This window comes from Doryrhamphus excisus, linkage group LG15, assembly GCF_037039965.1.
Source record: "Doryrhamphus excisus strain RoL-2023G ecotype Guam linkage group LG15, RoL_Dexc_Guam_v1.1, whole genome shotgun sequence".
Classification (NCBI taxonomy): Eukaryota; Metazoa; Chordata; class Actinopteri; order Syngnathiformes; family Syngnathidae; genus Doryrhamphus; species Doryrhamphus excisus.
Genome location: NC_136371.1, coordinates 3,894,860 through 3,921,226, shown reverse-complemented (window position 1 = coordinate 3,921,226; position 26,367 = coordinate 3,894,860). Strand labels below are relative to the sequence as shown.

Genomic DNA, 26,367 nt, shown 5'->3' with positions numbered 1-26,367 from the left:
ATTCTATTATGAGCGCCACGCTCCACACAAAATAAATAGCAGAGTCGGTTTGTGCCAAGTTACCTGGCAGTCACACATCAAGGACACTGTCGGAATTTTATATATATATATATTTAACTAATGTTAGAAATAACAGACTGGCCCAAACTAATACATTGTTATTGAATTGATGCTTAATTTTACTGAACACAACATACCCATTTTTATACTAATTGTCAGAATCAGTATGCATGTAAATCAAATTAACATTCCTGTCAGCAAGTATTACGGTGAAAGATGAGCCCACTATCATCAGCAATTGAAACTCAACCACTAAGTTGTGATTAGTAGCCCTTCCTTCTCTGCCTCCTCCTCCTCAGGCATTTCATCCCTCCTGACTTCACCCCCCCCCCTCCCACCGCCCCACTCGTCCTTAATAACAAATCACCCGCTCTGAGCATCCCCAAGCCCAAAACGGAGGAAGCTTCTCCAAGACAAAGTCTCTTGGCGCCGGCTTGCAAAGTTGTTTTCCCCAAAGGATTTAACATTCCAGTAAGAGCCAAGAGGTAGGAGATCTTGCACCGCCCCAGCGAACCCAAACTGAGTGTCGGTCGGCACGTTGATACACCTGACTGCGGGTCAACCTTCACTTTCTTTAGGTAAATTTTAAGTGATGTAAGCGAGTTACGCATGTCGGCGCGATTATAGTGATTTCAGAGAATAAGCAGTGTTATAGCTCTATTATGTTATTATGGTGAATACATAACAATAAAACTACAGTATACGTATATTTTTATATATAGTGATTTCAGAAAACAAGCAGTGTTATAGCTCTATTATGTTATTATGGTGAATACATACAATAAAACTACAGTGTATATTTTTATATATAGTGATTTCAGAAAACAAGCAGTGTTATAGCTCTATTCTGTTATTATGGTGAATACATACAATAAAACTACAGTATATATTTTGAACTGGGTTTTTGAGTAAAAAAGTACAGGGCTACTGCTGCACTGCGTTTTGGGTACCAGCCCATAACATCCATTCAATTTAAAGTTAAAAGTTTTAAAACATTTGTACAAATTATCTTGTTTAGTTAAATTATTCTATGAAATCGCAACCAAGATTGTGAAAATTTCTAGCTATTTCTTTAATCATGTTCTCTGTTTTTTTTTTTTTTTTGTCGTAATCTGAATACATTTTGAGTATGTAAAGATGTTGCTTTAGGTTTGGGAAAATATGTTGGAAATATTAACAGTTAGTGACAAGCCATAAACGTCTTAGTATGGAACTCTCCAAGTGACAATAGTGTGCAGTCAGACCGTGTGTCACCATATGAAGTCACCACAGGGTCGTCGCTATCAATAGCTGCAGAGGTGTGTAAGACATTGCCTCTCAATGACAGCATTCTTGGTGTTTATTATTCTTCGGCTTGAATATGACAACTATGTTCCCAATCTTTACGGCGAGTTACTTGACAAAAAACCTAATCATTAACAACACCGGGTTTTCAGTCTTGTGCTGCATCGAAACTTTTGCGAGCCAGCTCGTCAGTACAATGAATGATGAGGTGATGTGATGACCTTGAAGTACACATGGTGCATACTTAGAGTATTATGAGAGGTCATATACGACACAAGGTCTGAGTCAGTCTGTCACTGCATATCTATTTTAGGGCAAGTACTCGTAAAACAGAAACAGCTTATGGACAATATTATTAATGTATTTCAGACTACCACTCTCTAGGTCCTAAAAAAGAGACTACAGAATACAAGTAAAATTTTATGCATCACCATGAAAGGAGACATTGCAAGTACCAGCTGGTAAACAGGTCTGTGTTTTTTTTACAAGGTCGGTCCAATTTTGGCAAAATGTGGAAGAGGTCAAAGGGCTCAGGACGCACGAAACAATGTAAGTATTAAAACTCACGGTGCCTTTGCGTCATTGTTTTTTTTGTTTGTTTGTTTTTTTACATTAAGTTGTCCAGAGTCTATATCAAAGGGATGTAAGTAATGCCGCAGACATTCTGTATTCAGCTGTGGAGTCATTTCACCACGTATTAATCAACATATTGATATTGTCACTAAGAGAATACCAGCAGTTTGTTTAATATTTGATATTCTTACTTTATATTTCAAACAGCTTGTAAGTACAGTCGTACCTCCCTACTTCGTGGTTCGAATTTGGCAGAGTGACTCTACGTATTATAGCTTTTCAAAAATATATACTAAATCATGATATTCCATTATTTAATATGGCCTATTATTCGTGACAAAATATGCAATTGAAGCAATTTTTTGCCTATAATAAACATTTTCAGGAATAAAAATTGCTAAATGAATTTAGTGTAGTATATACTTGATCGCCAGAACAACAGGCCTTTATTGCAGGTTTGAATTTATCACAACGGGCACAATCATCCTGAATAAAAATTCGCCCCACACGAGCACCAGTTACATTTATGTTTTAAATAGCTGACTTTCTGTTACTATATCTACTATATTGGGGCATATGAGTGTAAAGGTGACAATAGGGGTGTTATTTCATGTCGAGAGGGCTCTAATATTACAAACCATATTGAGAAGGTTGTAAATAGGTTTTCTGTGATCTAAATATGAAAATATTTGATTTATAAATAAAGAAGTAGGATTCAATTTTGATAGAGCACATACCTCCGCCATGTGTCATGGTTACCCACCCATATTGTGATTCACAGCAAAATAATAATTCTATATTTTTTGGATCAGGCTGAACAGGCAAAACCTGTTGGAAAATTGTCCTGTATTTTTATTTTATTTTTTTTACAAGTGCTCCAACCATTTTTTGTGGAGTTACATGCACAAATGCCGAAAATGGTCCTAACTCGCAATGTTAAAGAATCTTTAAAAAATTCACTGGGTCCAGACGCCGGTCCAAAACACCCCCATAATTTAATCAGTTCTTCCATATCCCATTCTCGACAATTCTTGAAAATTTCATCCAAATCTAGTCAGAGCTTTTCAAGTTATTTTGAACACAAACAGACAATCGTTGGCTAAAACATAAATGCTGTGCCTGGCTAAGTTGCTAGCCTATCCAATTTACTTATTCTAAACTTAAAGTGCTTCATTCCTAATGCGGAAGAAGGACAAAGAAGCCAAAAACTAACCACTTCCACACAGAATGAGAGGGGAACCTTTTTTTCACTCAATCTTACTGATGCCTAGCAACCAGACTACTACATCTGACTTGTTTTTTAATATTTTTTGACTAATACTAGGCCTTAGTCAACAACAAAACAGTCAATGTTGTTTTTGTTTTTTTTAAACACAATATTGCAAGCGTTATTTGAACCATGATATAGCTCGGGATGACTGTACATACAAATAAATATGCCTTAATATAATATATTATAAGGCAAGGTAGGTTTACAGAGGACAATTTGTACACAAGGTAATTCATAGCGTATTTCATTCAGTATTATTATGAATTTAATTCAAATATGTAATATATTTGTTCTCTTCAACAGGTTTCTCCCTCGTACATCAGTACATTCAACATTTTAATGAGAAAGCCGGCAATAAAACAGGTGACTTTTGCTCTGTATCAGAAGAACATTGTTCTATATGACCATAACCACATATCTGTCAATAATATGTTGCTGATTCCTGTGTTTATTAACAGTTTGCAATCCACTTATCATTTTTCCTTGCCACAGCAATCATCAACAATTGCATTTATGTTAGTCAATTCTGTATGATCTTTGTTCTTCCAAAAACAACATTACTCACAACGCTGTCTAGGAAATTGTAGTTTCAATTCAGTTCCAAACTATGTGTAATCATGCGATACATTTTCCAATAACCTTCACCTTGGTTTTAACAAGCTATGTTTTCTTTCCTCGTATTTGGCCACCAGGACTTCTTAACTATATATAGATGACGTTATTGAGCAGTCAGCAGGCACCGCTGGTATAATCTAAGGACTGTTAACACCCACACGCCCCATCAACATTGAAACTCAAACCAACAGCAAACAGTCGTTAAAAAGAAAGGACATTTAATTTTGTTGATGAGCAACAGGCACTACAATCAGACTGCTATGAAGCTAATGTATTCATGAAACGCAGTCACCTGACACACATGCTTGACATATCACAGCCTTGATTGTTTTCTTGATTTTGGCTTATTTATTTCGGAATTCACATGTTCATTTATTGCCGTTTTTGTTCAGCGTCTATTCGGAGAAGATCTAAAATCCCTGGGGTGGTCATCACACAATATACAATCACCATACCAGACGGGAAGAGCGTGCCAGATTTCAAACGTAAACTAAGCCAAGTAAATGTCCCAGAAGGTAAGCTGTACTGGTTGATTCTAGCAGTAGCGGTCCAGTTATGACCTGCAGTTACAGTTTGTTGCCAAGAACCAAGAAAGAGTCAACATTCCTACCTGTCATTTAGGGAAAACTGCTGTTTTCAAGGCATTGGTTGCAGGGGAGCCCAAACCTGAAGTGACATGGAAAAGAGCAAGATGCAACATATCAGACAAGGAAAAATATCACACTAGATATGATGAATCAACAGGGGAGCACATATTAGAGGTGAGTAGAATTAAAACCCAAAATTAATAATAGAAATGTTTGTTTCAATTCAATGGTGCATCGAGTAACTTCCTTTTTTGTTCTTCCAGATTCGGTCAGTAATGGGTTCAGATGCAGACACATACAAATGCTTTGCAGTCAATGAATTTGGAAAGGCCATCTGCTCCACAGCATTAAATGTTACAGACGGTAGGTTACAATTGGGATAATCCGTTTTGTTTTGATTTTTCTATGCACGTTTTCCACACAGTCAGTAGACCAGGAATCTGAGATCTGAGGTCGAGTCTGCGCTTGGGTATATCTGTGTGGAGGTTGCATGTTCTCCCTTTGTGTGCGTGGGTTTTATCCGTGTACTTTGGTTTCCTCCCACATTCCAAAAATATGTACACTTTAAATCACTCAATTTACCTAGGGGCCACCGGAGCTAGGGTCTGGGCAAGGCTGGGCCGCATCAGGTTTTCCAAAAAAAAAAAACTAATTTATTAAAAACAGAAAAATATACAAACTTTTTCAGTGCTTTGGTTCCGATTTTCTACAATAAAAGCTCTGATAAAACATTCCACTGTTCTCAAATATCTTAATTTTTATTTTTCTGCACAAAATAAGATGAAAAATAAATGAACAAATCAAGAATAAAGAAAATCAATCAGTAATAAATAAATATAATAATAATAATAATAAAACGGCAAATAATAAAAACTTAAGAAACCACATATAGTTGGTGGGTAGACAAATTATTTTTTTCAGATTAAAATGAACAAAGCATTATTAGAGCCCTGTAGACATGACAAAACGCGACTATAGTCACATTTATACTCTTTTTATTTACAACATATTGCGCAACTGCAGGGTCTTGAGACACATGCTAACTCGCAAACTAGAGAGCTAGCGACCTAAACGGTAGCCTTCAAGTTATTTCCTTTAAACTTAAATAGCCAAAAACTTACCACTTCCACACGGATAGGGAGGATAACTATTAACAGTTATTTAACCTTTAACATGAACATGAATCAAACGTAATAATTTTTTCTGGGCGGCACGGCGGTCTACTGGTTAGCGCGCAGACCTCACAGCTAGGAGACCAGGGTTCAATTCCCACCCTCGGCCATCTCTGTGTGGAGTATGCATGTTCTCCGGGTACTCCGGTTTCCTCCCACATTCCAAAAACATGCTAGGTTAATTAGCGACTCCAAATTGTCCATAGGTATGAATGTGAGTGTGAATGGTTGTTTGTCTATATGTGCCCTGTGATTGGCTGGCGACCAGTCCAGGGTGTACCCCGCCTCTCGCCTGAAGACAGCTGGGATAGGCTCCAGCACCCCCCGCGGAAAAAAGGAAAAAGCGGTAGAAAATGAATGAATGAATAATTTTTTCTGGGTACATGATACCATACAGCATCCATATCAAACCTGTGCGGGCCGCACTAACATTAAACTTTCATATCAAGGCGGGGGCCTCAAACTAGTGTCCTGCGGGCCACATTTGGCCCGCGGGCCGCATGTTTGAGACCCCTGCTCTAAATTGTCTATAGGAATGATTGTGAGTGTGACTGGTTGTCTGTCTATATGTGTAATTGGGTGGTGACCCTGCCTGAATGTTGTTTATACTTCCAAAAGTGTACACACCCTTTCTATTAATCCACATGAATATTATAATTATGTCTAAAACATTCCTTTTTTCTGTCCCTGTAGCTGTAACGGATCCATCAGATTTCAGAAAAATGTTAAGAAAGACAAACTCAAAGTAAGCATGAATGTTCTTTCATGGAAATAAAGTGTCAGTGCTGCGGAATAACCAAACTTCTTAATTACAATACCTGTAGCATTTTCAATGAAAACAAGGCAGACAAAGTCAAAGAACGAGATGAGAGATACCGTGAGACCTTGCAGAGGGATTATGATGGACTCGGACCAGAGGACATGTATTTGATGCACAAGAAAATGGAGGAAATGAGACAGAGAGCACTAAAGAGTCAGGTATTAAGCACTCCTGTACTCTGTACTAGAGGTTTTCAAAGTATGCACCGTGAGCCTCCTTTCACAGAATCACAACACGGATACAAAGTCATTTTCTACAATATATTGTGTTGTGTTTTCTGCTCACCCCAGATTCTGTTCAATCACTCACTGTAAGCACTACAAATCAATTCATTTTTTCTTTGGCTGAACTGAAGGTACCTGAGCAGGTTTTCCTAACTCCTGCGCCTCCACTGAAGTCCTCTGGCGCCTCCCAGAGGAGGCCCACCTCATACTTTGAAAACCCTGCTCTATGTATATACTGTTACTTTGTTATTGATTGGTCCATAATTGCAACTATTTCTAAATAGAATGGTATCTTTTGCTTAAGCTTATGCATGATTTATTTTGTCTCTTAACAGGATGGAATGAGTGAGTCCGATGAAGCTTTCCTGAGGACAGACGACCTTGTAAATGGTGGCAATGCAAAGGATGCTGAAGACTTTTTAAGTACGTTCACACAAATTAACATAGAATTTACAATGAGAATTTACTTGTTGCACAAATGTAACTTCCGACTGGACTAACGTTGCGTGAAATTTTATTTTTTTAACTATTGGAGGCTTTAATATGTGAGTTGAAATGGACAAAACCATTACGACAGTTTTAGATGACAGGGTTATTAGTATTTTCTCTGTGATTGGCTGGCGACCAGTCCAGCATGTAACCGCCTCTCGCCCGAAGACAGCTGTGATAGGCTCCAGCACCCCCCGCGACCCTCGTGAGGATAAGCGGTAGAAAATGAATGAATGAATGAACTTTTGGAGGCTTTAATATGTGAGTTGAAATGGACAAAACCATTACGACAATTTTAGATTGTTCACGTTTATGACAGGGTTATTAGTATTTTCCCTGTGATTGGCTGGCGACCAGTCCAGGGTGTACCCCGCCTCTCGCCCAAAGACAGCTGGGATAGGCTCCAGCACCCCTGCGACCCTCGTGAGGAAAAAGCGGTAGAAAATGAATGAATGAATGAATGAATGAACTATTGGAGGTTTTAATATGTGAGTTGAAATGGACAAAACCATTACGACAATTTTAGATTGTTCACGTTCACGACAGGGTTATTCGTATTTTCCCTGCGATTGGCAGGCGACCAGTCCAGCGTGTAACCGCCTCTCGCCCGAAGACAGCTGGGATAGGCTCCAGCACCCCCCGCGACCCTCGTGAGGATAAGCGGTAAAAAATGAATGAATGAATGAACTTTTGTAGGCTTTAATATGTGAGTTGAAATGGACAAAACCATTATGACAATTTTAGATTGTTTGGATTGACACATTTATGACCAGGATTAGTAGTATGTGCCCTGTGATTGGCTGGCGACCAGTCCAGGGTGTACCCCGCCTCTTGCCCAAAGACAGCTGGGATAGGCTCCAGCTTACCTGCGACCCTAGTGAGGATAAGAGGCATTTTTTGTACTAATATATATATTTTATTTTTAAATTTAAATTAAAATTATCTGTATTGTATTGTACTCAGAGTGGGTGCGATATAAACAGAAGCAGGCGTGGTCTAACTGAAAATGGGCAAGGCTTAAAGCTGTACATGATTTTAAACCGGAAATTGGTGAGGGGGGTCTAACAAAATCAGACAAATATATAATACATAATACATACAATACATAAATACACAATGTGAGAGGAAGTTAAATAAGGATGAAAAAGCAGTTATCTGATGAAACGTCAAGGAATAAAGATTTTCCTTCAAAAAATATGATTGAACCTGATTTACCCTGCCTAATTAATATATATATATATATATATATATGTATGATTTCAGTTCCCAATCTGGACTTTGTTGTCAAACTTCAAGAAGCAGTAACAGAAGAGCAAGACACCGCCCTCTTTGAATGTGTTCTTACCCATCCACTTCCCAAAATCACTTGGATGGGTAACGGCAATGTGCTGGAGGATAGTGAAAAATACAAAATCAGCGTGTCCGACCACAACATGGTCCACAGGTTGCTGATCAAAGACTGCACTGACGAAGACAAAGGTGTCTACTCGGCTGTGGCTGGCGGTGCATCATGCAAGGCTGAGCTCGATGTGGAAGGTAACTGAATCACCTTGAAATGCACCTCCAGTGTACGAATGTGAATTGATAATTATCCTAAAATACAATAGATTGTGACTATTGATACTTGTGGCTTTTAGCTGACCTTGAAGCAGTTGGCAAGAAGAAAACTGGAGGGTCGGGACTAGACCTTGAAGAAGTGGTCAGACAGCAGCAAATCAAAAACCGAGAGGAAATGGAGAAGCTTTTGGAAGTTGTTAAAGCAAAACATGACGCGGGAGAACTGACGGAACAGAAAACTTTATCCACTTATGGAAAAGATGGAGAGCTCATTTCTTTGACCGGACCTGTCAAATACAGCGGGGGTGACCTGCATGATGCAAACATCAATGGCAATATTCTCAAGTCAGTGCTCAGTGCACTCAGTGTTGGTGGTAAGTACAATTGCAATATACATGCAATACTAGTATACTAAGTTGCAGCTTTATAAGAAAAAGTAGTGCTGGCAATTGCCTAAGAATTGCATGTGAATACCAATCCACACTTTTACTAACAACCATTCACACTCACAGTGACACCTATGAACAATATGGAGACCTAACATGCATGCTGGTACTCTTGGGAGGGAGATCCTCTGTACCGTTATGAGACAATGTAATGACATAATTATAACATCAATGCTTTTCTGTCCATTAATCTAACACCCTGTTGCTTTATAGATGGTTTTGATGCTGGAAAATCTGAAGGAAATGAGGAACGTGATGCAGAAAACAAGAATGAAGAAATGGAGGTGGATGCACAAGGTACAAACAGAGATAATTGGAAGTGGTGTATATTTTTTTTAGGAGCGATTGCTTTTGAGTATGTTTCTTTGTTTTGTCTGTGCAGAGAGGAATGACGCGCACGACGATGAGTTAAATGAAATGAACGCAAAGCTCACAGTAAAAAAGAAGAAACGTACGTCAGATACGACAAAGAAGTGGTGATAATGCAGAATCTGAAAAAGTGTCAACAGAAATTGATAAAGCACAATTAATTGTTTGTGGATTTAATATACCCTTGATTTTAATCCAAGACTATATACAATAATGTTTGGTCTCTATAGATGAGAGCTTATTTAATGAAGACAGTGAGCTGATGGAGGATGAAGAAGTGACTGGTGTTGCCGTACAACGAAGACGTAAAAGAATTGGCCCACTAATAGAAGATGTTGTTATTGGTAAGTATTCAAGCAGGCATCAGAAGAAAATAGATTGAGTTTGATCTTACTAGCCGTGAGTCCAAGCTATTAATTGTAATAATGTCAAAAATACTGTATGTATTCTGGTTAGATACTACAACAAAGTGCAACAGACATGAAACAAGGCCAGACCATTTATCAGTTGAGTGGAAATGCATCATGCGACTACTCCACTAACATCTCGCTGTTGCATCTACTAGATCCCGGCGTTCAATTTATCTGGGGATTGTCTGACATCAATGCCATCATCGGTGAGAATGCAGAGCTAACGTGTAAACTCAGCAAAGAAGACTACGAGGGAGTCTGGTTCAGAGATGGTGAAAAGGTCAGCCGCTGTTAACATTAGATTTGTTTGTGTTTGTCAACAAAGCGAATACAAAAGAACTATTATCCTTTTTTTTAATTCCATTTTTACTTTGACATTATAGATATTTGCCATATATTAGTACTCATTCTGTACATGTGAAAATCTGTGATGCATTTTCAGCATGGTGCAGATGTTTACTTTGTGCTGATGCACATCACAACAATTTATTAATTACAGAATTTATATTTAGTAGAGTGCAAATCAACGGCCATTTGCTGCCCACTGCTATTTTTTTATTGGCCAATCCCACGTTTTATATTTTTAGAATTTGTAAATACAATTTAAAATTACATTAAAAATAGACAAATTGCCAGTAATTTTACAAGAATTAAGTCAAAATATTAAGAGTAAAAAGTTGGAAACTAACGAGAAAATTTAGTAGTATAATGTATGAGTATGAATATAATGTAATATGATGAAAAACAATGTCTTTGTAGTAGCGTAGAGTTTAAATATTCAAGAAAAAATAGCTTATTTAAAACAAGCACCATAAAATACAGTAGTAATTTAATAAAGTTGTAATTTTTAGAAAATTAAGATGTGGAAAAAGTTATATTATTGTGGGAATAAAGTCTTTAAAAAAACCTCCACATTTTTTCTTTTTGTAATATTAAGAAGAAAGTTGAAATTGGAACATTTTAGGGATGTCACAATATTCATATCATATATTGGGTCAATACCAGCAACAACAAAAAACAATATTAAGTTATATCGGCCTGTATCGCCGATACTGGCACTCCTATACATGCATAGACCAGATAAAGCGTGCAAAAGAGTGCAAACACAGTAGCAAGAAGCAGAAGAAATGGCAGTAAAATGATGTTGCAGCGGAGTGCAAAACTTTTATCGTGCACAAGTTTCCCATGGTAGCACGGAACTGGGGAAGTTTAATATGACGAACCTCATTGCACGTATGAAGCAGCATTACACAGGAAACTCCCACGGGATGGCAAAAAAAAGAAAAAGTCATTAGCTATAACGGAAAAGAGAAAGCCCCTGTCGGTGGTAACTAATTTGGTACGTATGGTAATGGAGGTGATGTATTTAAATGCTCCACTGAGCACTTCAGACCTTATATATTATGCCTGGCAGCCACTACTTTGTAGTTACAACTATGCCCCACATGCTTAAAAAAGTAAATGGGTGAGTTTTCCTCACACCTACCATAGGTTTATACTATGCCATAGATTTCACCCGATACTGAACCCAAAAGAGAACATGCATTTTTTTTTTTATTTATTGAAGTATATATACCGTATAACTTCTTGACATAACTACTTGTGTTGGTTTACATCAGGGGTCTCAAACTCAATTTACCTGGGGGCCACTGGAGCTAGGGTCTGGGCAAGGCTGGGCCGCATCAGGTTTTCTAAAAAAAAAAAAAAAAAAAATGCATTTATTAAAAACAGAAAAATATACAAACTTTTTCAGTGCTTTGGTTCTATCTTAATTTTTATTTTTCTGCAAGATGAAAAATAAATAAACAAATCAAGAATAAAGAAAATCAATCAGTAAAAAATACATATAATAATAATAATAATAAAACTTCAGAAACCACATATAGATTCAAATGAACAAAGCATTATTAGAGCCCTGTAGACATGACAAAACAAGACTATAGTCACATTTATACTCTTTTTATTTACAACATATTGCGCAACTGCAGGGTCTTGAGACACATGCTAACTCGCAAACTAGAGAGCTAGCGACCTAAACGGTAGCCTTCAAGTTATTTCCTTTAAACTTAAATAGCCAAAAACATACCACTTCCGCACGGATAGGGAGGATAACTATTAAGAGTTATTTAACCTTTAACATGAACATTAATCAAACGTAATATTTTTTTCTGGGCCGCACTAACATTAAACTTTCATATCAAGGCGGGGGCCTCAAACTAGTGTCCTGTGGGCCACATTTGGCCCGCGGGCCGCGTGTTTGAGATCACTGGCTTACATAATTTCAATATGTGGTGCTCAGTAGAAAAAGTTTGGACACCCCGGATGCATAAACAGACTGTAGTGTCAATGCTTTATTGATTCATTTTCATCTCTCCTCTTTTCCGTCAGCTTATTCCAGACGACACGTTTCTAATCTCTAAAGAGGGAGCAATCCATAAATTACTTATAATGAAATGCCAGGAGGAGCACTCTGGGAAATATCGTTTTGAGGCAGACAATCGAAAAACGGAAGCAGTGGTGAACGTCAAAGGTTTGAAAATTCCACCTGACAGCAATAATCGAGTTTGAAATCACAACAATGTCACTGTAACACTTTGCAGTGACATAATCTTCAGCATTCCCGTTTCAGATCCTCCGAGGTTTGATCCTGACGACCTGAGCGTGTTCACGGAGCCCTTAAGAATTAAAATAGGGCACAACGCCGTCTTCAAACTGAATTTTCTCGGCTTTGAGCCCATTAAGATCCAGTGGTACAGCGAGGGAGAGGAGCTCCATGACGACGCCAGCAGCACGAGGGTAGAGAAATCCACCAATCACAGTCGCCTGCTGTTGAGCAGATGCCAGAGGAGGGATTCCGGAGAGATCAAGATCAGGCTCAAAAATGAACATGGCACCGCTGAAGCAATTACACAGCTCATTGTGCTTGGTGAGATGATTTCAGTGAAACACAGGATTTCTCGATTTTTTTTTTTTTTTGTACTGACACATTCAAAATAGCAATTCTTGTATTTCAGACAAACCCACTTCGCCGCTAGGTCCTGCAGAGATAACACTGAGTTCAGCTACATGCATTGAATTTAAGTGGAGGCCTCCGAAGGATGATGGCGGCTCGCCAGTGATGAACTACATCATGGAGCGACAGCAGATTGGGCGAAACACATGGAAAAAAATAGGGGAGATCCCGGGCGTACCTTTCTACCGCGACACAGACGTGGACCGTGGACGCAAATACTGCTATAGAATCCGAGCTTTGACCTCAGAGGGTGTGAGTGATGTGATGGAGACTGAAGACCTGCAAGCTGGCATACTAGGTGAGAGGCGGCGCTACTAGTTAGCAATGTGTGAACAGTGTTGACAACTTGGCGATTATGTCGCAAGATATGACGGCATTTCAACCCCCCTTGATGATGGATTTCTCAAAGGCGACTAGCGACAAATCTATTGACTTTTTCTGGGTTTGTTAGGGATTTTTTTTATATTTAGGGACTCAAAAGTGAAAGCACATATTTGTGTTCTTACTGAGCAACACCGGGTTCTATTGACAGTTCTGCGCCACCCTATGACAGTAACCAGCCGGCAGGAACCAGTCAGCTTCCGAACCACGTTGTTGCAGGGGTGGAGCTAGCCATGTTTTACACAGTAAGATTTAAACCACAAATGTTTCTTAATCTTTTGTTAGCCTGGATAAAAGTTATTAGTAAAATTAAGTGGATTATCTTACAATTAAAGGGGACCTATCATGCTCATTTTTCGACCCACATTGATGATGGATTTCTCAAAGGCGACTAGCGACAAATCTGGTGACTTTTTCTGGGGTTGTTAGGGATTTTTTTTTTATATTTAGGGACTCAAAAGTGAAAGCACGTATTTGTGTTCTCACTGAGCAACACAGGGTTCTATTGACAGTTCTGCGCCATTCTAGTTTACAATTAAAGGGGACCTATTATGCTCATTTTTCGACCCATTTTATTGCATTGGTCTCCTATAGAGCAGCTCCACACAATAACCCGCACAGAAAACTCTTTAGATTTTGCAGAATCTGCACCTATTCCAGCTGTATTTCCTTTGATTTGTGCTTGCTGACAAAACGGTCAGTTTTAATTTATACCTCCGAGCATGCCCACTCCGCTTTTATTGGTCACACACCCAACGTTATTTAATTTTGATGAAATTCTTTTAATTTAACAAACCAATAACCAGCATTGGTTTGTCAGAAGGTAATTAAGGCGTTTAACTCACTTTTTTGTCTCTCCTACGGGTTATGTTTGTTTTCCTACAGAATTTTACAACATCAAACTACACACTTCCGGGACAGCCAATAGCTACTTTTATTACTGAACTACAGTGTGTTTGACTAACGTTGGGAAGCTGTGCATGCATACAGATAAATAGAACTAGATATTTCAACGTTGATGAAATTCTTTTAATTTAACAAACCAATAACCAGCATTGGTTTGTCAGAAGGTAATTAAGGCGTTTAACTCACTTTTTTGTCTCTCCTACGGGTTATGTTTGTTTTCCTACAGAATTTTACAACATCAAACTACACACTTCCGGGACTTCCGGGACAGCCAATAGCTACTTTTATTACTGAACTACAGTGTGTTTGACTAACGTTGGGCAGCTGTGCATGCATACAGGTAAATAGAACTAGATATTTCAGAAACAGTGATGCTGTACTCACCCTTTCATGTTTTTACACCTATGGTAAGGATAGCGTAGTATTTTTTCAAGTCGCACATTCACCCACGGGTGGCCATGATGGTGTCCTCACAATATCGTTTGTAAAATGACACCTTCACGTTAGACCCGTCCTGTAGAAGAAATGAGTAGGGTATTTATTGCACGAGTCGAGGCAAGAACGACATGCTAATGCTATTGCTACACATGCTAGCCAGTTTACGTAACCACTTGATGTCATTTAAGAACATTTGCCAGCACTTTCACATTCGGAGAGACCGTTGAAACAAATACAGATACTCTATATGTATACTCTTAATGTTTACGTATGAGGAAAAACGGTTAGCGTGCTTTCATATGCCTCGTTGGCGCAGTAGGCAGCGCGTCAGTCTCATAATCTGAAGGTCGTGAGTTCGAGCCTCACACGGGGCATTATTTTTTTTTCCCCCCTCAACTGAACCTTCATGTGTTTTAAAGTATCCAATCAGGTATGTTTGTGCCAATACAGAAGCGACATCTACCGCCATAAAACACTATATTAGAAGAAGCCTAACGTTCATTTGGACCTGACCACTAAATGTGACATTAATCTGAGCAATCACAATGTTTTTTTATGTCTCTCTTGGCATACTTTAGCCTTCCCCGGTGCCCCAACCCCACCAAAGGTGGTCAGTGCCTTTGACGACTGCATAAACCTTTCTTGGACAGCACCAAGTAATACGGGAGGATCACAAATTCTAGGCTACATTTTGGAAAAACGCAAAAAGGGAAGTAACCTGTGGACTGCAGTGAATGCTTCAAATGAGCCTGTAAAAGGTGTGTATTGTTGTTTGTCAAAGTGTCAAAGTGATTGTGCAGACCAGAATAATGACATGTATCATGTATTTCCAGAGAAGAAATGTGCAGTGAAGGATGTTGTGGCAGGTATGGAATATGAATTCAGAGTTTTGGCAGTGAACCTTTCGGGACCTGGTGAATTTAGCAACCCGTGTGATTTTGTTTTCGCACGGGATCCCAAAAGTAAGTGCTGAAACCGCACTCATTACCGTCATATCTGACTTCTCATTGCTAATTTCAGTAGTTTCAACTCATGTATCCTGATCTTTCCAGAACCTCCTGGTAAAGTTATTGGCTTAAAAGTAACCGAAACATCTTACAACCACTTTGTCTTGACTTGGACCAAACCTGAGGATAAACCTGACGTACAGGATGAAGCCAAAGGATATTTTGTCGAGATAAGGAATGCACAGTGCCTTGAATGGTCTCGAAGCATCACCATTACCACCACCTATACGGCGAAAGGCCTGAGGCCAATGGATATGTACTGGGTCAGAGTCATTGCAAGCAATGATGGAGGAGAGAGCGAACCTGAGGAGCTGCCCAACTATGTCCTTGCAATGCCACCACTTGGTTTGTCAAAACATTTATTTGTTCATTTATTATTACTCATGCGTACTATCACATAGTTTATTTTCATTTTAATTCATACAGTACATGTAACTAGTACTTACCTGTAATATCAGATAAATGAAAATGAAGTTTAACATAGCATTTCTACACAGATACTACTGTATATTGAACCAGTGGGGCATTTTGTTGTGTTTTTAGTCAGACCAAAGTTCACAAGCAAAAAGATGAAGACATTTGTGGTGGTGAGGGCTGGTAACACTGTCAGGGTCACCATAAACTTTGAGGTAAGATTTAAAATTTACAATACCATATCTAAAAAAAGAGTAATATTTTCAAATGCAATTCCTAACAAATGACTATAATGGCAGCGCTACTAGTTAGCAATGTGTGAACGGTGTTGACAACTTGGCGATTATGTCGCAAGATATGACGACGTTTCAACCCCCCTTGATGATGGATTTCTCAAAGGCGACTAGCGACAAATCTATTGACTTTTTCTGGGGTTGTTAGGGATTTTTTTATATTTAGGGACTCAAAAGTGAAAGCACGTATTTGTGTTCTCACTGAACAACACCGGGTTCTATTGACAGTTCTGCGCCACCCAAAGACAGTAACTAGCCGGCAGGAACCAGTCAGCTTCCGAACCACGTTGCCGCAGGGGGTGGAGCTAGCCATGTTTTACACAGTAAGATTTAAACCACAAATGTTTCTTAATCTTTTGTTAGCCTGGATAAAAGTTATTAGTAAAATGAAGTGGATTAGCTTACAATTAAAGAGGACCTATTATGCTAATTTTTCGACCCATTGTATTGCATTGGTTTCCTATAGAGCAGCTCCACACAATAACCCACACAGAAAACTCTTTAGATTTTGCAGAATCTGGACCTATTCCAGCTGTATTTCCTTTGATTTGTGCTTGCTGACAAAACGGTCGATTTTAATTTATACCTCCTGGCATGCCCACTCCGCTTTGATTGGTCACACGCCCAACGTTATTTAACTTTGATGAATTTTTTTCAATTTAACAAACCAATAACCAGCATTGGTTATTGATTATATAATGGCTTTTTTTCCCAGGCTTCCCCACCACCAGACATCATGTGGCTCAAGGACAACGGACCGGTGCCAAAGCGAGTTACAGTGAGTAACTCTGACGGTGCGTCACAAATATTGATCCCTTCATCCGAGCGCTCCGATTCTGGAATCTATTCCATTTTGGTAAAAAATTTGGCAGGACAGGAAACCTTCAGTACAGAAGTTAGGGTCACAGGTACAAATTCCACAAAAACAAGATGTAGGCATGCTCTGCTATTGAAACTACCAAAGTCATACGTGGAATTGTGCTCACAGATGATCCTAAGCCACCTGGACCAGTGGAACTAGAGGAAAACGTACCTGGCACAGTGACGGTGACTTGGCAACCTTCTCCCGATGAGAAGCTTGACGACCGGCTACACTACACGGTTTCCAAACTGGACTCGACCAAACGCACATGGGCCACAGTGGCAGAAAGACTCTTCAATAACAAGTTCACAGTGTGCAACATCATGCACGGGAGGGAATATCATTTCCGGGTCTACGCCAAGAACGACATGGGCATATCGGCACCCTCAGAATCACCCACGTGGGGTGTGGAGAGAAAGAAAGGTCAGTGTTATTTTACACTACACCACGGATGCACTTGTATGTACCAGGATCAAAAACATACTCTCTTATGTACTTGCTGCTTGGCAAAATTTGTGAGGTGCCACACTGTCCCTGAGCACATTTTTTAAAATGGCATATACTAGTCACACACACATACACAAGGCTGTTTCTATGGCAACTTTGCAATGAAAGAAGACAGCAACATAGTCATAGTAGACACACACTAAGAATGTTAACTCTAAGAGATGGCTGCCGAAATTAGGTTACATGCTGCGATGCCCATCTCTATATTCTTTAGTCTATTTGATGTGGCACGTTTGGTTGGGTTTATAGGTCAACGCTGCAGGATTTACAGTAACATTGTAGTCACCACAGCACAATCTGCTGAATGTGTTTGGTCATCGCGCTACTTACTCCTGTTCCCAAGTTAACAAGCTCCAAGTTTAAACTATCTCCATTTTAATTATACCTAAAACTCTTCCTTTGCAGAAAAAGTTTCACTGAACTTTTCAACCAGAGAAGAACGCAATCTGCGATGTGCTCCGGACTTCATCGTTCCGTTAAAGCTTCACACGGCACCAAAAGGCTATGAATGCTACATGAGCTGTGCCGTGACAGGAAACCCCAAACCTCGCATCACGTGGTACCGGAATCACATCAACATAAACACTAATACCAACTATTACATTTCAAACACCTGTGGAGTTTGCTCCATGTTGATCCTCAGCGTGGGCCCCAAAGATGTCGGCAAGTACACGGTCACAGCAGAGAACGCTCTGGGACGATCCGAATGTTCCACCATGCTCAGTGTTAGAGGTGAGGGAGAAAGACATCTGCACCTTTTAACATATAAAAGCTTTGATTGCTTGCTACATGATGTCATCTTTGTTTGTCTCTCTTACAGAGTGAAGAAACTGCCAACTGCATTTTTTTTGTATTATTATTACTTTTTTAGATCTCTGGATGTTTGTTTGTGTTGATGTGGTTGTGCTGCTATTCACGAGTTGCCTGACAATATTTTTTGGTTTGTTACAAAAACTGAAATAAATATTTTCCTCATATGGGGGTTTTGTGTTATGTATTTTAAAAACAAAAAATTAAATTATGATTTTATGACATTTGAATATGTCACGTAGTAAGTCACCAGGGCGGTGGTTCTCCTGTCAAATACTTTGTTGTTGACCAGTAAAACACCCCTTACTGTTCATTGAATGCATCATAATTAGGCAGCTTGAAGTTCTTGTTCCACCACTGTTGTTTTTGTGTCTCCTACAATGAAACAGACAAATAAAAGCTGTCACTACCTCATAAAATGTTTTAACACACACACTTGCATAGCACAATCAGAGTTGCAAAAAATAATTGAACAAGAGTCAGGTTTCAAATAAAAAGAAAGGAAAGATATACAAAACTGGTCTAGAGACAGTGCCATTGAGGAAAAGACAGGAAGCAGGAGTCGACTAGCGAGTCGTCCGACAGATAAATATAGTTTTTTGGGTTGGCTGCTACAATAATATAATAACAATAAATGTTTTTTTAGGGTTTTAGCATCAAAATACGTATTTCCCATGATGGCAATTGTTAGATAGCTCATATTAACTTATTTTCTCGCACTAGAATGCACAGAAAAGGGAAATAAATATGTGGTCATGTTTCACATAACACATGACTGATGGGCAAAATTACCAAAAAAAAACTGCAGTTCCCCTTTAAAGCAGCTATATCACCATGGTAACTTAGGCCAGTATTAGCAGACGTATACTCACAGCATGACTCTTTTTATATTATAATATTTGTTGGAGAAATAAACACTCTGAGTCATCAATGGCAACAAAACACTTTTTAATTCAAAGAAAATGGGGAAAAGTGTTAGCACAAACACCTAGTGGTCACAACGACAACGAGGTACAGCTTTTTATAATTTATATATATTTAATAATTTTCTACATTTTATAATTTAGAGCAGTAAAATATGACAACTATGTAGACATATGCAAAAAGACAGTTACTCGCTCTATTGGTGCAGTGTTCTTTTTGGTAACAATAATAATTTTCACTTGTTTATCTTGTGTAAAATACACTGGTTTCGGCCATAGCCTTCCAAAGTTGTCGGTACGATTGTAAAAAGCTAAAGTCAAGGTACATGCCATGAACATGACATTGTCATGTAAATAGAACACAGCTTACAAGCGTGTTGGAGTCAAGGCTCGACTTGTTTAACCACATACACGTGCTGCTCGGATGTCAACCGAGTAAAAAATAGCACATGGCCAGCAGAAGTTGCCACACGTGGATGCTTCCCATGAGTGATGTCAATTATGACTCTTTTTAGAGCTCAGCTTACTAAAAAGAGCCGGGCTCTTTCGGTTCTCACGTTTGCGTGATTCACGGCCCGTAGAGCCCCGCCATGGGCTCAGTGTGCTGCGGAAGCTGACTGCGTCTTTCTTTCACTTTCAAGTCCCCAAACGCAAGAAAACTCTCCAATGACGTCAGAAAAAGTTCCTAGATTTGTCGCTAGTCACTAAAGAAAAAATATGTTGCCAAGAGGGTTTAAAAATGTTGCCAAATTTAGTGATAAAGTTGCATACTTGGCAACACTGGTGCTGTGTGTATTTAACTCATTTCAGTGTGGACACAGATGCTGTCTCACACTTTGACTAATGACATTCTCCATTAACACAAAAAAGGACGAGGAAAAAAAATCGACTCTCTTTTGGCTACTAACGACGCGAGTCGGATCATTTGAAAGAACCGAGCCGACTCTTAGAGCCGATTCGTTCGCGACTGACACATCAGTAATGGACGACGGTGCTTATTGAATGGACCAAAAAGTACACACTTCTTAGTACACGCCTAGTCTAATTCCTCTCATCTCCAATTGAAGCGAGCGTTCAACCAAAGTGGCGAAATTAAATCCAGCTCGACGAGAGCTCAAACCCACCACGCCTTCTCTTCTGGCTCCTTCCACTCGATCACCTCCACCCGGAACATCGCGTCCTCTGTGCGGGCACAATGACGGCCAAGCATCGGAAGGGGAAAAGCAACCACAAACACGAAGAGGACCAATTAAAAAGTGAAGTCCCCGAATCAAAAGTCAGCGCAGGAGGGAATAGCTACACAATTGTGTTCTTTTTATGTCTCGTCGTTGTACTCGGCGGGTCCATTGGAGCTTGGTTTTGCTACCAGCAGCACCAAACTTTGAGCCACTTGACAGACACCTTCATGAGCCTGCAAATGAAGGTGGCCAAGCTGCAGTCGCAGGAGACCATGCGACAGACAAGTGATAAGGTAAGAACTTCAAAATCAGGAGCAAATTCATGAATTAGTGATTGTAAAAGCGAAATAAGAGCTATGCACATGCTATTGCTAGTTGCAAGGAAGCACAGCAGTATACATTTCCAAAGGAACTCCTGCATTGAGTCCATCTTTCAGTCATCTCACTGACTTAATAATCACTTCCAGATATTCTTAATGTAGAATGTGTGTGCTCACATGTTATGTTGCCACAGCCCGTAGTCCTAGTGATGATATAAATAATATTAATAATAACAAACTGCACCAGTAGTGTGCTCAGGCTAAATTTAGTCTGTGGTTCAAATGGTAATGGAACACAAGGACAGAGTGTTTACTGCCTGCCTGAAAGGTTGCAGGAAAATAATTCAATGGATCAGTTTGAATTGTGCATGTAAACTTTGCCATATATAGATATTTTAAAAATTTTAAGCATGATATCAAAAACAAGCATATGTTCATATGGCGGAGGTCTCATGTTTCAAGATGGCGTCGCCCAAGTGCTAGATCTTCTGCAACGTTATTAGTGTTTTAATAGTGCTTTTTAAATTACTTTATTATTGTTTTTGGTGCCATCTATCGATGTTCATCTTGTTACATTCGTAGCTTGCCTCCCGCTCCATTGTTTACCTTCCGAAGCAGCTGTTAGCTTTGAGCACCCCTTCGTTAAACGGAGCAATCAGAGATCCCCGCAGAGATACGAAGGAGGAGGAGAAGGCTGCCTAGTGGGAGTGAACAGCAAAAAGATGATATCAACCATGTTTACACTCTGTTGTCATGGGAACGTGAGATGGAAGAGCTAACGGCGCAAACCCTGGCGACAGAGAGAGCTACAGTGGCAACCTCTTAGCTGATTTCAAGCTGAAATTTTAAGCTTTGGGACCAAGTTATGAGTTTAGCATGAGCTAGCATTGTAAATAAATGGTAAATAAATAGCAATATTTAAAACAGAGTCTACATCCTTTATTTATCACACTTAATTGGTTCCAGACCTGACCGTGATTTGTGAATTTCCTTATTTATTGAGGATGCCTGATTTATAAATCAAATATTTCAGTATTTATAGCATAGAACATCTCTCCTTACTTGTGTGGCGTTCAGGCGTACTTGAAATTTTGAGTGTTGGGCGCTAATTGTTTTTCGTTTTTATTCGTGTACCCCTTATGGCAATTGATGTGGCGTACCGCACTTTGGGAACCACTGACGCAGAAGAACCGATGCTGTCTTAAAGACAAGGGTTGTCACACCAAATATTGATTTGATTTAGATTTCTCATCTGTATCTTCAATCTCTTTTGTTAATTGACGAAAATAAACAATTAACAATTGAATTTTTGAAAGCATACTTAGTTTACAGCATTTTTTTTCATACCTGGCTAAAGCTTTTGCTTGTATTTGTGAAAAACCGCGACAGAATGAAGCCGTTAAATTCAAAGCAATTGCGCCTCCTGTGATTTGAACTAAAAAAACACCACTTAAAACACAGTATAAATAAAACTGCAAGTAATCCACTACATCAGGAAAATTGCATTCATTCAGAAGTATTCAAATCACGGCACACACACACAAGCCAACCTTGTGAGTATAGCCTAAAGTGGCTTAACATCCCTACTGCTCATCTTGCTTGCAGGTGCATGTGTCAGACGGTCTGGAAAGTCGACTCAATGCCCTGGAAGAGTCGTACGCACAGGCCCAAAAACAGGTGAACGAGGCCTTGGCTACCACAGAGCAACTCAAGACATCGGACCTCCCTGCTCAGGTGCTATCACTCCACACCGAGATGAAGTCACGTCTGGCTGACATCCAGCAGACCACTGTGTCATTGGAGCAGATGAGCCAGCTGCAGGCGGTGCTCCAGGGGAAGGCAGAGGAGGAGCATGAGGGGGTCAAGATTCAGATGGGGGGCCTATCTCAGCAGGTCCAGACTCTTACGGGGCGCCTGGAGGAAGCAGATGCCAAACTGGAAGAGGTTGCCCTTTTGAAAGACACCCTGGAGAAACAGGCTGCACAGATAATTGACCTGGAGTTGCAACTGGACTCGTACCTGACCCAGCTGGACGCCAACACAGCAGAGATGGTGACTCTCAGGTAGGAGAAAGCAGCTTTTTGTGCAGGGGAGGACATAGCTCCCCTCCTCTGACCCATAACATTATGTTTGCTTTGTCAAAGCCCACATTGTGAGAATTCGCTCATCTGTGTAAACCAGGGGTCTCAAACTCAATTTTCTTGGGGGCCACTGGAGCTCGGGTTTGGGTGAGACTGGGCCGCACAAGTTTTTCCAAAATAATAAAACGCATTTATTAAAAACAAAAAAATTAAAAAAAACTTCGCTTTGGTTCCAATTTTCTACAAGAAAAGCTCTGATAAAACATTCCACTGTTCTCAAATATCTTACTTTTTATTTTTCTGCACAAAATAAGATGAAAAATAAATAAACAAATCAAGAATAAAGAAAATCAATCAATCAATCAGTAATAAATAAATAAATATAATAATAATAAAAGGGCAAATAATAAAAACTTAAGAAACCACATATAGTTGGTGGGTAGACAAATTATTTTTTTCAGATTAAAATGAACAAAGCATTATTAGAGCCCTGTAGACATGACAAAACACTATATTCACATTTATACTCTTTTTATTTACAACATATTGCGCAACTGCAGGGTCTTGAGACACATGCTAACTCGCAAACTAGAGAGCTAGCGACCTAAACGGTAGCCTTCAAGTTATTTCCTTTAAACTTAAATAGCCCAAAACTTACCACTTCCACACAGATAGGGAGGATAACTATTAACAGTTATTTAACCTTTAACATGAACATTAATCAAACGTAATAATTTTTTCTGGGTACATGATACCATACAGCATCCATATCAAACTTGCGCGGGCCGCACTAACATTAAACTTTCATATCAAAGCGGGGGCCTCAAACTAGTGTCCTGCGGGCCACATGGACCCCTGGCGTAAACACTAATGAGATGTGAAGGTGAATATTTTCATATGCATCTTTTAGTATGCAGGTTTGAAGTGTCAATCTTAATGCGGCACACATTTGAATGCATATTTTGCACTTTTTATTTGTCAGAACAACAACAAAAAAAAAACACAATTTCATGCTTTGTTCTCAGAGAACTGCTGCCAAACCAACGCGACCAGCAGGCCGACGTGGAGGAAAAGATCAATGCAGTTCGAATCAGCATTCAGGATCACAACTCGGCCGCCCTAAGCCTTCACTCGGAACTCAGGGCTCAGCTGGACAGGCTGCAGAGGCGGGTCATCCAGGTAGGGGCCCATGACGTTTTATGGTTAGGTTTTATTTTTTTTTCCCAAATTCTGTTTGATCTTTTTCTAATTGTTGAATAATTAGTGGTTCTCTCAAACACGTCTCCTCTTAATGTCTCAAAATATTCCGTTATGAGAATCTATAAATACTTTTTTCCTTTTCTTTAAGTTGGTGGATAATGATCAAGCTATATCAGAACCTGAGGAGCAAACAGAGGGAGAACAAAATCCTATGAATGTAGAAGAGGAGCAGCAGCAGAAGGAGGAGGAAGAGGACGCCAACCTTGTGACCACAGAGCCTGAATCAGACGAGGCAACAGGACCACTTACCTTTTCAGAACTGTTAGAAACCGTCGCATCAAACACAGAAGACGACGAGCGAAATGTGGAAGAGCATCAGAGTAATGGTGAGGAGGTTCATGAGGATGACTTCAAACCAGAGGAGAATGTGGCTTCAGAAGGAGACACCGGAGAAGAAGAGGTGGAGGAGGGAATAGTTGATGCTGAAGAAGTTGAATCAGAAGATGAGTGGAATGAAAGCATGGATGCATAAGGCAATGTATTAAGAAAAAAAAACCCTACAGGCCAATTGATGTATTGCACCATCATAACCTTGCTGAAGTGTTCCTCCTGTCTTTACGGTAAGTGTCAACAGAGGATGTTCTATGCCATCGTGCATCCACCAAGAACAACATGCTAGCTGCTCATCATGTGAAAGACAGCAAGTCAGTAAACTCAAAAGCCTTATTCTGTAACAAAAAAAAAACACATTCTGTCTTTCAAGTGAGTATTTTCTACTGCTTCAACCATTTGGGTCTATACTTTAGAACAAAATGCGTTTTCTGATCAACTTGAAGTCACCGAGGTATTCCCTTGGTGACATTGAAACGCTTTATTTTCTATGTCTGCTTAGTATGTGTGAGGATTTAAAAAAAAAGATGTATGTACTGAAAGTACATTATTTCTCTAGAAGAAAAATAGTGTGGCACATTGAAGACATTTTGGACACAGCTGCAATAACTGAATACTTCTAGGGCAGTTCATATTTGTAGAGCCTTTGCATGCATTTTTTGCACCTTTTTACAGCTGCAATTTACAAAATTGCATGGTCTTTGTGATCGGTATGTTAAAGGTACATATACAGTAAACCTCGGATATATCGGATTCAATTGTTCCAACTGGTTTTGTCCGATATAAGCGAAATCCGTTATATGCGTGTACCGGAAAATGTCCGTAAAAAATTGGATTTTATCCGTTATAAAAAGGCACTTCCTTGACTATGTTTCCAATGTACCTGGACGCGCAGGCAACGCTGCAAACGCTGCAAATGACGTCGTATAGCGGCCTGTCACGATTCGGCGAATCGGAGCGCCACGATGCGGCCATCCGATTCAATGGAAATGCATTGGAACGGGACTGGAGATTTTGTCCGAAATAGGCGAAATCCGTTATAAAAAATCCGATATATGCAATGAATTTTTATTGGAAATGCATTACAGAAAAATTGGTTCTTTTTTATCTGTCCGTTGTGAGCGAATTTCTGATATATCCGAGTCCGATATACGTATCCGAGGTTTACTGTACAAATTCCAAATTGAAATATAGCTAATATGGTTCATTTGGTCAATCATTCATACGTTCTAAACAGTTAATTTTACAGAAAAAAAAAAACCTGTTAAATGACTAAACAAGCTACCGTGTCAAGTGTTGAAGAAACTTGGACTTCTAGGGCTTCTCAGGGACAAAGTGTTCTCCTGATACATGTCTTCTTCGTATAGTACAAATATGCATAACTAATGTGCAGACAAACTGTTAACACTGAGAGATGCTCAGACGGTTGAACATTTGTGTGTTTGGTACTTTTTGATTTGTATTACTCAGTACTCTTGAACTTACTCTCACCTGCTGGTGACATAAACGTGACTCTTCAGGAGACTGGTGTTAACTGGAATGATGCAATCCATCAACAACTATGCAATGCACACAAAAAAAGCTGTGATTTGGGTATACAATTACAACTATTTTGTTGGTATCTTTTATTTATGTTTCAAAAAAAATATGGACTGCAGTATTACTTTTGGATATTGCTGCACATTTTCACGTGTTCACTTGCTATGGGCGTTGTCAAAAAAAAACAAAAATCTTTACACATTGTCTTTCAAATAAAGTCAATTGTTCA

General features: G+C 39.4%; 2 protein-coding genes and 1 non-coding gene across 3 annotated transcripts; all 3 read left to right on the top strand.

Moving 5' to 3' along the window:
- The first annotated feature begins 464 nt into the window (after nt 1–464).
- Nucleotides 465–18,757, top strand: LOC131104047 (immunoglobulin-like and fibronectin type III domain-containing protein 1). The gene is made up of 26 exons (XM_058050763.2): nt 465–638; nt 1,834–1,893; nt 3,491–3,550; nt 4,195–4,317; nt 4,424–4,563; nt 4,653–4,752; nt 6,255–6,306; nt 6,386–6,539; nt 6,941–7,028; nt 8,358–8,630; nt 8,732–9,025; nt 9,311–9,394; nt 9,480–9,548; nt 9,697–9,810; nt 10,032–10,156; nt 12,265–12,406; nt 12,506–12,802; nt 12,891–13,187; nt 15,193–15,372; nt 15,448–15,576; nt 15,667–15,966; nt 16,165–16,250; nt 17,044–17,236; nt 17,317–17,613; nt 18,103–18,429; nt 18,518–18,757. The coding sequence occupies exons 2-26, from the start codon at nt 1,854–1,856 to the stop codon at nt 18,520–18,522; spliced, it is 3,969 nt and encodes a 1,322-aa protein (XP_057906746.2). The 5' UTR covers nt 465–638; nt 1,834–1,853; the 3' UTR covers nt 18,523–18,757.
- Nucleotides 14,916–14,988, top strand: trnam-cau (transfer RNA methionine (anticodon CAU)). Its single transcript has one exon. It is a non-coding gene; the product is annotated as a tRNA-Met (tRNA).
- A 1,638-nt stretch (nt 18,758–20,395) lies between the features above and the next one.
- Nucleotides 20,396–26,337, top strand: LOC131104407 (uncharacterized). Its single transcript, XM_058051541.2, has 4 exons — nt 20,396–20,901; nt 22,534–22,991; nt 24,035–24,188; nt 24,358–26,337. Exons 1-4 carry the CDS (start codon nt 20,626–20,628, stop codon nt 24,739–24,741), a joined length of 1,272 nt encoding a protein of 423 aa, XP_057907524.2. The 5' UTR covers nt 20,396–20,625; the 3' UTR covers nt 24,742–26,337.
- Nucleotides 26,338–26,367: the final 30 nt, after the last annotated feature.

Bases quoted from the DNA above. Each gene is read 5' to 3' on its own strand.
- LOC131104047 (XM_058050763.2), top strand. From the start codon at position 1,854: ATGTGGAAGAGGTCAAAGGGCTCAGGACGCACGAAACAAT. The intron at 8,631-8,731 runs GTAACTGAATCA...TGTGGCTTTTAG, and splicing joins GGCTGAGCTCGATGTGGAAG to CTGACCTTGAAGCAGTTGGC. The intron at 15,373-15,447 runs GTGTGTATTGTT...ATGTATTTCCAG, and splicing joins TTCAAATGAGCCTGTAAAAG to AGAAGAAATGTGCAGTGAAG.
- LOC131104407 (XM_058051541.2), top strand. From the start codon at position 20,626: ATGACGGCCAAGCATCGGAAGGGGAAAAGCAACCACAAACACGAAGAG. The intron at 20,902-22,533 runs GTAAGAACTTCA...TCTTGCTTGCAG, and splicing joins TGCGACAGACAAGTGATAAG to GTGCATGTGTCAGACGGTCT. The intron at 24,189-24,357 runs GTAGGGGCCCAT...CTTTTCTTTAAG, and splicing joins TGCAGAGGCGGGTCATCCAG to TTGGTGGATAATGATCAAGC.